This window comes from Lepidothrix coronata, unplaced genomic scaffold (assembly GCF_001604755.1).
Source record: "Lepidothrix coronata isolate B3197 unplaced genomic scaffold, Lepidothrix_coronata-1.0 Scaffold56, whole genome shotgun sequence".
NCBI classification, from domain to species: domain Eukaryota; kingdom Metazoa; phylum Chordata; class Aves; order Passeriformes; family Pipridae; genus Lepidothrix; species Lepidothrix coronata.
Window position 1 is genome coordinate 724,929 of NW_016690236.1, and position 15,539 is coordinate 740,467.

Sequence of the window (15,539 nt, forward strand, 5' to 3'; positions counted from 1 at the left end):
AAAGAGCAGCAGATGGTTGTGCAACCACATCTTCAAACATATAAACCTCGTGATCTCATAAGGACGCACAAGAAGTCTGTGCCTTCCTTTCCTCTTGCTTGCAAATGTGCATCACAAGCCAACAAGGCTTGTGTGATCAATGAGCTTTTCTCTCAACTTCTCATAACTTCTGAACCTCACAGATAATTTGTATCTCAAGGATAATTTTCTATCCAACTACCAAATTTAACAGATGGATAGAGATCTTAGTATTATGTTCCCTGAAGTGCCATGGGGAGAAGGAAAAAAACCCCAAACAAACCCCACAACAATATTACTTATTCAGAAGAAAATTTGAATTAGTTTTCCCTTGTTGAAATAGGAACTTCTTGTTTGCTAGTTGTTTGGCACGTGCATATAGCTCAATATTAGCTGTAACATAAACATCTCCTGGCAATGTAGTAATTAAAGGAATAAAGAGAGAGAGAATAAAAGTTTTATATTATAAGGAATACAGAGAAGACAACTGAAGTTGTCGAAAAGTTGATCGAAAGTACTGTATGAAGGTATACAGAAGACTATTTCTCATCAGCTCATGGAATTAAATCCAGGAAACACCTCTTCCAATTACACAGTTTCTCTGGCTGACAAAACTTTGTAAAACAGCTAAAAAAAGTTTTAATGTTTTGAAAACTTGAGATTATTTTTGAATAAGGAAGAAAGATGCACAGATTCTTATGCAGAGTCAATAATTTTAGTATGTCTGACAGACTTACAATATTTCTAAGAGTGGTTAACACCAACAAAGCAAATGAAAACATGCAAATGTAATTCAGCAGTGAATTTAAAACCCAAACCTAAGGTAGCAGTCTACAGAAATCATCATATTAAAATCAACTAAACAACAACAACAAAAAGATCAACAATGAAGCAAGCCAAGCATTTAAGCTATTAGTGCTACTTTCTCTGCAGGTGCATGTGTCCACATACCAAGACATTTTGAAAAGGGAGGCATAGAATTTTTTTAGCATTTAAATAAGGTATGAACAAAATAGTTCAATTTAACTAACTTAGTTTCTTACCTGTCTAGATTTAGTCAATGGCTTCTTCTCATTAGGCTTTTTAGGTGCACCACAAGACTTCCTGATAGTTAAAGGCACTCCATATTTTGCAGCAGGTTTGGTAATTTTTTGAGCTGGTGCAACTGAAGTCAGTGTTTGTTCTTGACCTGGTCTTTTAGCTGAAAAAAAAAAAAAACAACACCACTATAACAAAACCTGTTTTACAGCTATCCAGGCTGGCCAGTGTACCCTATTTCCCTCTCCAAAGGTCTCAGAGCAGCATAACTGGAGAAAAAAGGGTGAACTGTTAACACTTCATTCACATGAGCTGATGCATAATACCCAGCTGTCCAAAACACCTTGTCTGGTGAATTGAATTGGAAAACTGAAGTTTATTTCAGCTGCCATGCTTTATGATACAGTTGTCACTCACACACAGAAAAGTTTTCCTAATGGAATGGAGAGATAGGCCTGTCTCCACTAACAACACTGAACTGAAACCTGCAACACTACTGTCAGCAGAAAATGAGTTCTGGAAGAGCTTTAATGGCTTCCAGGGATATTGTTTTCCCTGTAGAGTTCCTGAAAATATGCCAGTATTGTGGATTTGATTCGGTGTTATCAGGGCTCTCTTACTACAGAATAGCAGGACAGCAAAACTATCAAAAGACACCAGAGCACTTACCACAGCTTCAAGTAATTACAAGGAAATAAAATAATTGGGAAGGAAATCTAGGAAAAAAAAATGGGTCAACTATTGCAGGAAAATGAAGTACGATAAGATCATCTTGACAAAACTAACCACAATCTACTTTGCTACCAGTAGCAGAAATTCTACTGAATTGGACTGAAGTCAGGGCCTTATCTTGGAACCTCTAACGAAACCTCCCATATTTTTTGCAAGAAATGGTACTTCTCATTAGCCATTTGTCATTACTAAGGGGTAAAAATAAGGCACATGATCACAACATAAATTATTTCCAGTATTTGCAGTCTACATTGTCTCCTGAAATTTTGGAAGCGTAGCATACTGCAAGAGGAAAGAGTACACTTCAAATTTTACAGGACCATAGTTTGTATTTGCATTATTTGTACTCTACATACATCCAGCTCCTGAGGGGAGGAGGGTAAATTGCTTCCTCTCTCTTTTTTCCTGAAAATTCTACAATCAGGTGTAAGAGCACACAACAAAAACAAACAAAAAACAAACGAATAAAAAAAGTAAAAGAACAAAGCTACACACACTGTCTTGCCAGAGCTGAAGGCAAAGCACTTCACACATCCACTTACCTGGTGCAGCATGTGGTCCAAACTTCTGGAAAATTTTGTGGTTGAATTCTTCTGCAATAAGCTAAACAAAAAGTTGAAGAGTTAGCCATCAGCATTTATGACTGAAGCTAGAAAGAACATATTTTCAGAGAAGTTTGCCATTCTCAGTAAGCATCTAACTAGTAGTATTTACCGAAACTTAAATGAATACACAACTTCATGTATTCAATTTTCAACTTTATGTATTCTACTTAGTATCACTAATATGAATATGAGGCTGGATTCAGTATTTGCAAGCATTTTTGGCATAATTACTCAAATAATTTAAAAAAGCAACTCAGTTTGACTTCTGGGTGGCAAATGTTATCTTATTTACAAACTAGCTAAGAATCTAGAAAAAAGTTAATGTGAGTATTAACATAGCTTTATGCATAATTCATTTTAGATTTCTGCCTAGTTGCCAAAGTTAAATTTCTCATACAGCTTGTGTCAAGTGTTCGCAGCTTTCAAGTTTCACTGTCCTTTTCAAGATGGGAAGATGAATACATATGTGGGTATCTACAAACAACATACATGGCATGCTGTCTGGCATATCAAATTAGCATAGTAAAATATGGAAAACAGCCTTACTGGAGTGAAAAATTTGAGTCTAGACAAAGAACGTTCAAACATTAATAGGTCGTCATTTTAAATACTGCAGGTAGTTCTGAACCCAACACCTCAAGAACCACATAGTAGAAATGAAAAAGATTAAAGGAAGAGCAGCAAGAATAAGTGCAAAGTGTCAGTTAAGGAACAGTTTTTATAGATTCTTGAACTATCTAGATTACTTTGACTTGTTTAGAGACTACCAGTCAGTTACAATGGATGTTGAGGAGTTAAAACCTCAAAACCAAACCAAAACAAGAACCAATGTGCAGAACTTACGACTCCGCACATGATGGCAGAAAAAGTTTTTAACCTGTACAGTCTGGCATCAAAGATTCTGTAAGCAAGAAGTCACATATGAGAACAGTTTCCTACTAATGGTATTTCATTGATCTTAAGGCTTTTATTTGAGTGGTAAGCTGTAACATCTGAAGCATGATGTTTCCATGATTACACAGTCACTGACAGAAAAGAAACTTGACTCTTCAGTACCTTCCAAAGAGCCCCTCCTTTTTAAAAACAACTATGCTAATTTAGATTCACTCTTTACTGCAACTTAGTAACTATGAAGATTACAAAAGAATTTACATAAAGCTGGAAGACTGATTTCCTAACATGTAAGAGTAGGGTTTCAGCAATAGTTGCAACACGTTGAAGATGTCAGCTACGAAATAACTCTTAAGCTTAGACTAAGGAAAACAGAGGACAACAGCATTAGCCATGGATGATACTGAAAGAAAATAAGTATTACAGCTGTGTCAGAGAATACACTGACATTGTCACCGAACGTAATGACCACCTCCAGCTGAATATGTAAAAGGTGCTTTCTGTGTGATTTGGGGGGTTTTTTGTGGGGTTTTGTGGCGTGGGTTTTTTTGTTGTTGTTTTTTGGTGGGGGGTTTTTTGCGTTTTTTTCTTTTTTGTTTGTTTGGTTTTTGGTGTTTTGTTTGGTTGGGTTTTGTTTTTTGTTTGTTTGTTGTTGTTGCTTTCAAGATTGGATAGCACCTCTAAGTCAAACATGTCAAAGATACAAGTGGAAAAATTGTGCACAAGTATTCATACTCTATCTAGAACAAATTAGTATCACCATCTGTTGATATAGGCAGTCAATTACTAATTATACTTTGACTAACTACAAACAAAAATTTCATATCCATTCCAGCAACTGGAAACAAAATCATCAAACTACTCTTGTTGCAAATGTTAGAACAAACTTATCTGCTAAGATTTCTGAATCTCACCTTTCACTGAGACTTTAATCTGAACTATTATTAGTTGAAAGTCTATTTGCAGACAATAGAAATTCCAGTTATGTATGGCCTCTCATGACATTTCTTTAGTTGTCAGAATCCATTAGAATTCTTCATATTGCATTTCCTCCATGTCCTTTCTCTGCCTATATTTACCTCATATCAGTACTATTTACATGTTAATCTTGATCTCTTTTGGTTATATTTATAATAAAAGGACATTAATAGACACAAAATGATATCGATAGATTCTAAACAGAATAGTAAGCAACTTCTTTGAGGTTATATACACATGATACATTTAAATATCAAGAAATTTAAAGATTACTTTACGTAGCAATATTTCCTAGAACAGGCTCTCAGGCCATTCCAAATTCCAAACAAAAAATGGATTGAAGTAACTCCATACAGCAGTAAAGCTGAAATCATTGAGAGCACCATTTTATGAGAAGATACATATTTAAACAAATCAACATATCACTCACAATTCCTCACGATACAGAGAAACACACAAAACAATGCACTTCAGAAAATGCTAATTTAGATTTACTCATGGAAACTACCAAACACTTAATAATTTGAGACTGGCCCCTGGTGGTCTAGTGGTTAGGGTGCAGCACTTTCACCGCTGCGACCCAGGTTCGATTCCCAGCCCCCCGGGCAGATGGAGCTCGTCAGCCCTGTAAGGCAATCCATCTAAGAGAAGGTCACTCTAAACAAACCTACGTCCTGAGACCCTCACTGCCACTGTCCAAGCTTGCTCGGCCCCGGCAGATGAACCTCAGGATTAAAGGGTGGGCTCAGTTCAGCACACGCTGGGTCTCACCTAAAAAATCCACTGCGCAGGCTCGAAGGGTCAATGACCTTTCCCAAATCTTCGCTCGCAAAGACTGGCCATGCCTAAACTTATAGTTCAGAGTAAAATTATTTTTTCCTTAACTGACACTGTCTATAAGAGCTCTAAGTAATACCATTACTCCAATTTCCCATGTTGTATATTAACATCAGAATAAAGAAAAAGGCAAGTCCTATGATGTTTCAGAGAAGTTAGAATTAAAACAAACTCCATACCTCTGGTGTGAGAAATTTTTCAACCCGTTTGGCTATAAAGTTTTTCTCCAATATGGAGTTTACTGATGGTCTATTCCTAGGATTCCTTTTAAATAACTGTGACAGCAGATTACGTAGGTCATAGGAGTAATGCACAGAAACAGGAGGAAATGGTCCAGAGATTATCTTCAGTACTAAGTTCTTCATGTTACCGGCTTCAAACTGTATTGCACAAGGAAGAGAACAGTTACTACATATTACTGACTGTGTGTCCACACGCATGGCTGCATATACAGATGATGAGGAAAACTAACAAAGCACCTTCCCTTGCCTCAAGATACCAAAACATATTTTAAACGTCATCAACAGTTTACACCAGCAGTTTAAAATAATGTGTTGCCAAAATGACATATAACTAAGAAAAATAATTACATAATTATTTGCTTGATCTCCTCTTCCAAACATTTTCAACCACCACATGCCTTCTGCCCTTTTCAGCAAATCCACATTTCAAATGAAAGAATGTAAAGTATTCACACTCGTTCAGCGTGAAATCTGAAGGAACGCTCAGACTTCAATTTAAGCTCAGGAAACAGAGGGCACCATTTCAATTCATTTGTACAATAAAAAGAAAACAATACATATCACGCAGCTTACAGAAAACAACTTGTTGCCATCAACTCTCAGAAAGGCAACATTGTCAGCATTGTTGTCACATAAAAGACTAAGCAATAAGAAATTACAAAAGCTTGAAATGAAATTAAACCCTCATCCCTTGGAAATTTTTTTCCATTTTCACGTTGTTATGATCTTTTTCTTTTAATAAAAATAGCTACTAAAAAAAACCCCAAAGAAGATGAAATCCACAAAAAAAATCCAAATCAAGACACAAAAAAAGAAAAAAAAAAGGTTTTCTTCCCTTCCTAACTAGAAAATGGATGATAAAACAACACACATGCACAGAGAGGAAGGAGAGGGAAGGCAACTATTCCACCATGGAAGTCTTTTCCTAAGCACTATTCCTGTTCTAAACAGAAATACATTAATTTGTTTGCACAAAAACTGAGAGTCCAAATTCAGACTTTCAGTGAAGTCAAGCATTTTGAAAAAAAGAAACACTGTTGCTGGTATCCTTTGTTACAACACCTAACAATTTTTTCAGCTGACACAATTCATTATTAACAAAAGTGCCAAGACTTCTGAGAGATTGGAACGAATCAAAACGCCAGTGGAAAATGGTGGTCGGCACAGGAAGCAGAGATGAGAATGCTGAAGGTAATTTCCAAACAGTTATTGCGAAAACCTTTCATCAGCTAAAACGCATCTATGCAACATCAGAAAAAATTTCTGTTTCAAATAACTTCTTTTATAGACACACCAAGTTTGTACTCACCGCATGTTTAAGTGTGCACATTTCATAGAGAACACAACCGAGGGCCCAGATATCACTAAATCAAAGAGAACATATCTTAACAATTAGTTCTAGGTGTAACATTGCCAAGTAAATTATATCTGTGAAGTCTATCTTTGAAAAGGAAAAGGCTGTATTTTGAGTGTGTACAAGGTTCCCTGTATGGACTTCTTTGACCCCACAAAACCCCGAACAACAACAATAAAAAAAAAAATTCCACAACCAAAAATAAGGTCAACCTGAAAACCAGATGAGGTTATTTTGGCTTCAGATTTAGAAATTTTCATCTGAACCACCCTAACCACAGAAATGAGACAAAATATGGAAAAAAGTCTTTTTTTTAAAAGTATATACAGTTGCCGGAAGTTTTTGAATTTAACAAACAAAAAACCAAACAAAACTCATCACCTAATTCAGCAAATACATCTCTAAGTCAATTTACTCTGTTTAACACTGACTCACCTTACCCTCACTCATTACAAGATTACAGAATTTAGTTACAATACCACTGGATAATAAATCCTATGTAGAAGAAATTAAGGGGCAAGGTATTACAATAACTTTTATCTTTTAAGAAACCAATTGAAATTAGTTTAAGGCATTCACAGAAATGAATGCAGTAGCTTAGTGCAGTGTAAGGGTAACTTGATAACAACCATTTTAATTACACCAGGGACACTGTTACCAGATACAGCCTACTGCCAGGGCAGCAAGCGTGTAAGTGAGGTACCTGTAGGACTTTGTTATCTGGAGCAAGCTGAGACACACATCTATGCATGTGCTTAGAGACTCCAATTACTGTCTGTCATCATTAACAGTTTCACATTTGTAGTGCATAAATTAAGGCAGTAAAACAGACAGGCAAGAGTAGAGCCATAATTAAGAACACAGCTAGATCTAAAACTTCAAGCATTAAGCTAAGTCATCTCTGCATCACATTGCTTTCTACTGCAGACCTACTAAGGTCCCACTTGTACAGTGAGGTTCAGTATCTACTAGGGTAAGAGAAAGACTAACAGCTGTTCACTATCATAAGACTAGAGCAGCTTTAGATCCCTAAAAGAGCTGTTTTTCTTCTCCTTAACAAAAATTACCTTTTATTATTGTAAGGCTTGTTCTGACATATTTCAGGCGATAAATAGTATGGTGTTCCTATGCAAGTGCGAGCCAACTCTGCAGTACTAAGAAAAAAAATAAGAATGGATGTTAACTGGTAACTCACATGAAGTACAGATTGTGTTTTCCTTGATCAAAGCGATACAGATTAAGTGAGAGAAAAAACAGTATCAAAAAGGAGTTACCTGTTAAGAACTCTGGCGATTCCAAAATCTCCCAGCTGTATTGTTCCATCTTTGGTTAAAAATATATTCTTGATATAGAAATGTTAAGAAGTCTGTTAATTAAAATATTCATACAATTGCACACTTTTTATTCTCTGTATGTTTTGGGAAAAAGAAAGTTTTCTACCATCCAATCCCTCTTAAGTCACTGGCAGTAGTGTTATTGACTACTGTGGAACACCAGACTTATTCTAGTCCTACTTCATTAAAATAAGAAAATACTACTACACATTCTCAAACATAACCTTTCCTGTGCCCACACAAATATATGAGTAACACTTAGGTAGCTTCATCAGATAACCTCATCAGTTTGTAAAAATATCATATAAACCTCCTGCAGACAATTCTGAAGAAGTGTTTCCAGTATTAGAAATGTTTACATAAAATGACTGTTTTCCATAATTTGCCAACTTACACTAGGAAGATATGAATTTAATCACTTTGGAAGTAAATTCAGCTGAAAAACAGTGACTACATACCTGTGACTTTATGTCCCGATGCAAGATTTTTCTATCATGTATGTGTTTTAGTGCTAAACAAATCTGTACGAACCAATCCAGAATCTATGCATAAAAGAAAATGCAACATCAGCATCGCCATTGATCTGAAAGCTTCCCCACTTGCAAGACACTATCAAATCAGTTTTTTAATTATAACTCCAGATTTTACCCTCCTCCCCCAAATGTCTTAATTTATGCTATAGAACAATTAAAAATTTAAAAGTACTGTCACCACTATGCAAACCTTTTAACAAAAGATGCTTATTACCCAAATTTGATATTAATCTTGAGATTACGATTTGCATTATATATTATACATGCAAGAGAAGTACACAATGTGAATTTGATTGGCTAAAATCCCTAAGATGTGGAACTTGCAAGTTAAAACATTGTACTTTTGCTGTAACCAATACAGCAAACCTTGCAGTCAGTTAATTGACCAAGGGTCCTAGAAAGTCATACTGATATTCACAGAAACACTTATTCTATCATATAGTAATTTTCTGTATCTTACCTTAGAAAGAAAAATAGTACAAAGTAGATTTCTATGAGAAAAGCAACAAGCATCTAACTAGAAGATTATAAAGAAGCCAACAAAGCCTATTTTAAAAAAAAATTGGCAAAAATCGCAATTTAAGGAGTGACTAATGACAAGAACTTTTCTATGTGAATAATGGTTTCACATTCCTAACTTAGAAGGATGTAACACGACAAAATTACAGTATAATTCAAGGCTTAATTCTCACTTTTCAAGCTTATTGTAAAGGTGAAGTCAAATTAGAAAAATGAAAAGTTTTTCAAATTCTATCCAAAATGTTTCATCAATACCCTATTCTAAATACCATTAGTAGACCTAATAAATTATTAAGCTTTTCCAATCACAGGTAAATTGAGATCCTACTGGGTGAAGACAAAAGGGCATAGAAACAATTTATAAACAAAGAAACATATGTCGGTTCTAACAAAAAACCACCCTGACCCTACATAATCTATTTTCAGCTAATTTAATCAAATCTCTACATAAAATCCTCTCATGTATTCCAAACTCTCCCACTTCTCTTCTACTAAAATTACTTTATAACCAGTTTTGTGGAAAAATAAAATTTGCTGGTATATTTCCAATATAAAATTAAATTTCTGTCAACAGGAAAATAAACTTTTGAACGATGCCAACTTCATATTTCCATATTCCATATCGTTATACTTACTAAGTATGCTATTTTATACTTCTAATACATGACAATCAGTATTACAACACAAAAATCATAAGCCATTATATCTTTAAAAACTCTACTTCGAAGGTTTAAAAATATCCATGTTGTCCTTCAGTATTTTTCATTTCTTGAATCTGGTTTACTTCACAAAAGATCCAACCTGTTTAAAAGCATCTTATACATACAGACAAGATTCCAAGTAAGATACCCATGACTCCCAGGACTATGTTTTCTTTCTGGTTTTCCTTTTTGGCAAGGGTGAGGGGTGTTTGTGTTTTGTTTGTTTCAGTTTGGTTTTGGTTTTTTTTAAAGATACTACTGTGACCAATGGCAACAAGAATGACAATTTGAGGACCTCCTTTTAGATTAAGCAACCACAGCTACAAAGTGAGCCAAAATAATTTAAAATTCATGAAAAAGTATCCTGCAACAAAACACTATAGCAGTAGTTTGCTGTTACCTGATCTTCAGAGAATAATACTCCTTTCTGGGCATTTATCTTTTTAAATAGGTCTCCTCCTTCACAGTAATCCATCACTATGTAGAGACAGCCATTTTCTGTAAAATAAAAGAAAGAATTTAAAAAAGACAAATAAAAGACCCATATTTACATAACTTTCTGAATATCTTCACTACAGTCACAGAAAACACAACAAAAATCCCCAACCTTTTCGCATGCAGCTTCAGATATAATTTATTAGTCCATAAATATTATTATTATTTTGAGTTTCACAACCTACGTTTCCCATTTTTGATAACATCAGGCCATTCTGAGATCCAGAGAGAAAAAAAAAATTACATCTGCTGAACCAATGCCCTGAAATGGCGTTCAAAACTACCATGAAATTAAAGGTGTCACTTTATGAACGCAATATAAAATCATCTTCAAACTGCTTTCAAACATCCTATAGGTCCCCTACCCTAAAAATAGAGATCTTAAGTTCTAATTTAGGTAGTTGCCTCTATTTGCCTTGCTCTTTCTTGGAGTATTACCTGGACTAGGCATTACTCTAAGTGCAAGAACATGAAAATCATCAGCTCTCATAAAACACGCAGTTTATTTCAGAGCCTGAAGAACAGTAACAAAACTCCCAGCAGACAATGAGAGATGGAACCAATTATTTTCTCATTTTTCAGTGGAATTTGGGGAGACTTCAAAAAATCCTGTGCAAGTTTCCAATAGGAGATGCGATGATACATATTTCATTCAAAGTTACAGATTTGTTGACCAATGCAATCTTTCCAAGCTATTGATGAAAAAACAGGTTAAGCAGAAGCAAATTGCAAGTTGCCAAAAATATAAGAACTATGCTCCTCACATACTGGGCATGATTTTGAGAAGAGCTAAATAACTGCAAAAAAAAAAAATCAATCACATGCTGCTCAAACTAAAAGCTTTTATTTTATGAAAAAGTTAAGCACATAACTGTATATTAAAATCAAGAGAATCATCTTGGTCACTTCAATTTCACTCCCACAGAACGCTTCTGAAATCTGCCTTTCAAAACATTGAACCCTTACAGCTGTATCTCAGTTAAGCTTTATAATCAGTGTTATTTTAAAAGATGATCTCAGAAGTCTGGATTTCTTGCAGACCTGTTGCTGAAATAATTCTCTTATTTTTAAACCGAATCAGTATATTCAAAGTCAATGTGTTTTAGCAATAAAGGTGCAACATGAAGTCCTGTGAATTATGGACTGCAGGGTTGACCTTGTAAGAAATAAGCAGTCTTAAAAAACAGGCCTCTAAGACAAAGAAGGCAGAAGCATGGATTTATAAACAGAAGACTATGGCCGTGTAATATGATTACATAACAAAAATCTAATTTAAAGAATGGAGAAAATAAAAGCCCACAGGCAAAAGATACATGAAAGTAAGCAGAAAGGAAGTAAAGGAGAAGAGAGCACTGTCCCTAAACAGTATTTCAAATAATTTTAGAGTGGTTTTAAATAATATTTTAATGTATATGATAGGTTTTTGGAATCTTTTATTTATTCTGCTCATTTCCCCAGCCATTCACTGTGAAGACAATGTGGAATTATATTTCTCCTTCCTTCATATCTTGATGAAGTAAACAGTCCCATCTATTTTTCCAGCTCTGAAAGCAATTATATGATTGCAATTACTGAAGACTGAATTCTAAGACAACAAACTCAGACATGAAACTGCTCTTGCTAGGTAATCAATACCCAAATTTAGACTGTACTTGTATTTAACCTACACAAGCACTCCAATTGCTAGGGTACATAAAAGTATTCCGGGAGACTTATGCTCTGGAGAAACAAGAGAATATTTTTCATATAAGTATCAAACAAAATTAAAGCATGTAGGAATAATCATGAATATCTCTGTTTATTTGTTGCCCTTTTTTTCTAAATTGCACTTTAAAATGTGCATTGGAATTGTGAAAAAAAATACAGTGGAAAAGAACTGAAATAAATAATAAAGATATGAAAAATACTGATTAAAGAGAGGAAACACAGACTTTTAAACTAAATGCAGTAAGTAGTGTACAGAATTGGCTTACTAGCATTACTTCAGATTCTACTGTATTAGTAATCTTACCTTCAAATGACTCCCTATAGAGGACAATATTCGGATGTTTCATGTTAGCCAATACAGCAACTTCTCTCCTTGATTCTTCTCTCTCCTTATTTGACATCTTCAGAAAGAAAATAATGATTTTTGAGAACAGAAATACAAAAAGAATGGATCAGGAATGAATAATAATAACTCACCTTAGAGATGTTTATTTCTTTAATAACATACTGTTGGCCATTTTCTTTAGCTTTGACAAGTATTGCTTTCCCAAAGGATCCTTCTCCAATCTTCCGTACTTTAATATATTTATCCATAGTTATCTTCTTAAGGCATGCTTACTTGAGTACTAGGCAAAAAAAAAAACCCACAAAAAAACCACAACCCAGATTTAGTTAGGTGTAATTACTCATTTAGCCTGACAGGTCAGGCTACATTTTTTTTTAATCAAAACGTTAATCCATTTGTCTCTTCAGTTGCTTTTGTGGAAATCATCTACTCTTAGTCTCAATTTTTAGTACAGTTAACTCACTTTGGGCCAAAAAGGGATACACTGCTAAAACCTGTTTAATTTTTCATTTTGACTAAAAAGGATGTGTTCTATCTTTAAATAAAGCAAGTAGTCAGTGCCATAGCTTCTGATTCAGCTGGCACGCAAACATCATAGGGACTTATAGCACGTGGTCAACAATCCTTCATTCCATTTTACTTGGAAAAAATACAACAGGGGCAGAAGGAATCCCTACATGTTGTTTCTTAAGAAGCACTAAATCCAGTACTTTGGAAATTAGATGCTATATAGAAGAAAAGAATGGACCAAATTCAACAGATCCCCATCAAGTTTAGAATCGTTATTCAGTACGGCAAGGTGTGCCTTAAAGTCTGACTGAAAGACTTTTCTCATGTTGCAAATAAATTCATTACAAAATAGTGAGAATCATTATTTTTAATGTACTATCTGACCATTTAGACTACCTTCTGAGATTAAATGGAATACTCAGCTGAATGTAGATAGTGCTTAAGTTTCTATATTAAAAACACTTTCGTAAAAACAAGAGACTAGAGAGCTGCATGTGGAAGCTATTGCTAGTGTCAGAATAGCAAAGAGACTTGGCAAAACAAAGACCAAAGCAAAAAATGGCAAAACAAATTCACAGTAGACTAAAAGATCATATTTTTTACAGCAGAACTGCCACACCCTGAGGAAGTTTCCATAAGCTGAAAAAGACAAATGGTGCCTATGCTTTTCTGCATCCAAGCCTCATTTGCAAGCACTAGCAGCATTTATGCTTTGCTGTATCCAGCTTAGTCCCAACAGGAGATCCTAGTAGCTTAGATCCATACTTCACACACATCACAGGTCTCACAATCTGGGTCACTCCCTGATTTGGGTTCATTTTTTTCCCACAGAGTTACCACACACTAGACACAGATGCTGCTTAACAGAATCGATACCATGAAAGCAGACTAAAATGAATAAGCTTGACTAGTATAGAAAGACAAAAGAAAAGAGATCTGAAGCAATCTGTTCTGCAAAAGAGATGGGAAACATACTAGGAGTAAGCATAACTACCAGGAAACAAAAAAGTGAAAATTACAGACTTGCAATGTCTTAATGAGAGTTTTTTCTTAAAGTACAGACAGTTTAATCTGAAGTTGCATTTCTAAATATAAGAAAGACTTGGTATTAACTTCAATATTCTCTTTTGGGTGACAGTAAAGTACAGCAGGTGGGACACAATTTGAAGTTCACATGGCTTTACTGAAGTTCTCCTCCTGCTCCTGCTTTCTGAAACAACCCGTTGTTCTACAGCTAAACCAGCTGCACTAGGCGTAGCTCAGGGCTGCTACCGCATGCTGCTCCGTGCAAATACAAATGGTCAATAATCAGCCTGCCTGCAGTTCAGCAAAGGGCGTGTATATCTTCTATGAGACAGAGGTCTTATTTTTACAAGTGACAAGGGAAAAAGCGGCGTCTTGAGAAAGGACATCAGCGCCGATAGGGCGTTGGCTTTTCCAGCCCTGGGCAATAAGTCATTTCATCCACCACGGACACGCAGGAAAGCAGCAGAAGTCACACCCCAGGACAGCCCGGCCGACCGGAGCGCACGGCCAGGCCAGGGCTGGGCCGGGCGTGCGAGGAGCAGTGCGGCGCGGTGCGGTGCCCGCGAGCAGGGGAGGGCAGGGCAGGGCAGGGCAGGGCAGGGCAGGGCAGGCCCGCTCCCCGGCTGGGCCCCGCCAGGCCGCCGCCCCCGCACAGCTGGGGCAAGCCCAGCAGCGGGGCGAGAGGTGCGGCCGAGAACCCCTCGCCCCAGGGCGGCTGGGAGAGACTCCGCAGGAGGACGGCCCCGCGCCCCATCTCCGTCGCGCCGCGCCGCGCCGCGCCGCGCCCCGCCACAGCATCGTCCTGTGCCCGCTCCGTGCCCGTGCCCGCCCCGCCATACCTGCCCGCCGCCGCCACAGCCACCCAATCTGGCCCCGCGCCCGCCAAAGCCCCGCCCCATCCGCCCCTATTGGCGGCCCCGCCTCTCGGCTCGGCTCCCATTGAGCGAGCCCGCACGGGGGCGGGGCCGCGGCCCTGCCCGCCCTCTCCGCGTTAGCGGTGCTTCACCCTGGTAACGCGCGCCGCGGGTCACGTGACGGGCGGGGCGCGCGGGGTGGCTGTCAGCGGTTTCGGGGGTAAAAAACCAAAAACCAGCTACAAGTGTTTCACGAACGAACCTACCGCGCCCCGCAGCACCGCACGGCCCGGCACCGCCGGTGCGAGTCTGCCCACGGACAGCCCCGGGGCGGGGTCCGTAGAGGGACGCGCGCCCCAGCGGAGCTGAGCGCAGCGCTCACCGGGGCGGGCCAGGCCGGACCTGCGGCTCCTCCGCTCCCGACCCCAAAGCGCCTTTATGACACCTACAGGCAAAGCCTCCAGATTCACAACGCACTTTCTCAGTCCGACTGCCTCGATCCATCACCTGGTTCCCACAGTTCTTAGCCTTGCACAAACGGACCAGCGGGCATTTTCCTTGGAATTTCCCTTTACCTGCCGCGCTTTTCTGGAACCTGCCTTCTGTCACTGTGTGCTAAGCTAACCCTTCGCTGGCCTCAGTACCTCGGCTGGCAGAGCCGAGCAGTTCCGTGCCCAGCCCGACACCTGTGTTTCCTCTGCAGGTAAAACCCTTATGCTCTCGGGGCCCCGCAGCGCCTGGTGGTCTGGAATTCAGAGACGGTGGGTTCAGCCCGCAGCCGAACGACGCCGCGATGTGCCCAGCACCTCCCTGCCTCCT

General features: G+C 38.0%; 1 protein-coding gene across 10 annotated transcripts in view; it reads right to left on the reverse strand.

Moving 5' to 3' along the window:
• The window catches only part of NEK1 (NIMA related kinase 1), a 46,074-nt gene that overhangs the window by 30,427 nt on the left and 108 nt on the right, over positions 1 to 15,539 (reverse strand). For 7 of the 10 annotated variants that reach the window (XM_017816507.1, XM_017816502.1, XM_017816506.1 and 4 more), the window contains exons 1-11: positions 15,296 to 15,535; positions 12,462 to 12,610; positions 12,289 to 12,385; positions 10,183 to 10,280; positions 8,488 to 8,571; positions 7,970 to 8,037; positions 7,763 to 7,849; positions 6,651 to 6,705; positions 5,279 to 5,479; positions 2,331 to 2,391; positions 1,062 to 1,219 (exon numbers count right to left, since the gene is read on the reverse strand). In XM_017816507.1, coding sequence (XP_017671996.1) covers positions 1,062 to 1,219; positions 2,331 to 2,391; positions 5,279 to 5,479; positions 6,651 to 6,705; positions 7,763 to 7,849; positions 7,970 to 8,037; positions 8,488 to 8,571; positions 10,183 to 10,280; positions 12,289 to 12,385; positions 12,462 to 12,578 — 1,026 coding nt within the window. In that variant the 5' untranslated portion in view covers positions 12,579 to 12,610; positions 15,296 to 15,535. Of the gene's footprint in view, positions 1 to 1,061; positions 1,220 to 2,330; positions 2,392 to 5,278; positions 5,480 to 6,650; positions 6,706 to 7,762; positions 7,850 to 7,969; positions 8,038 to 8,487; positions 8,572 to 10,182; positions 10,281 to 12,288; positions 12,386 to 12,461; positions 12,611 to 14,705; positions 14,756 to 15,295; positions 15,536 to 15,539 lie in introns of those variants that run through there. The other 3 variants (XM_017816500.1, XM_017816499.1, XM_017816501.1) reach the window with 3 other exon arrangements.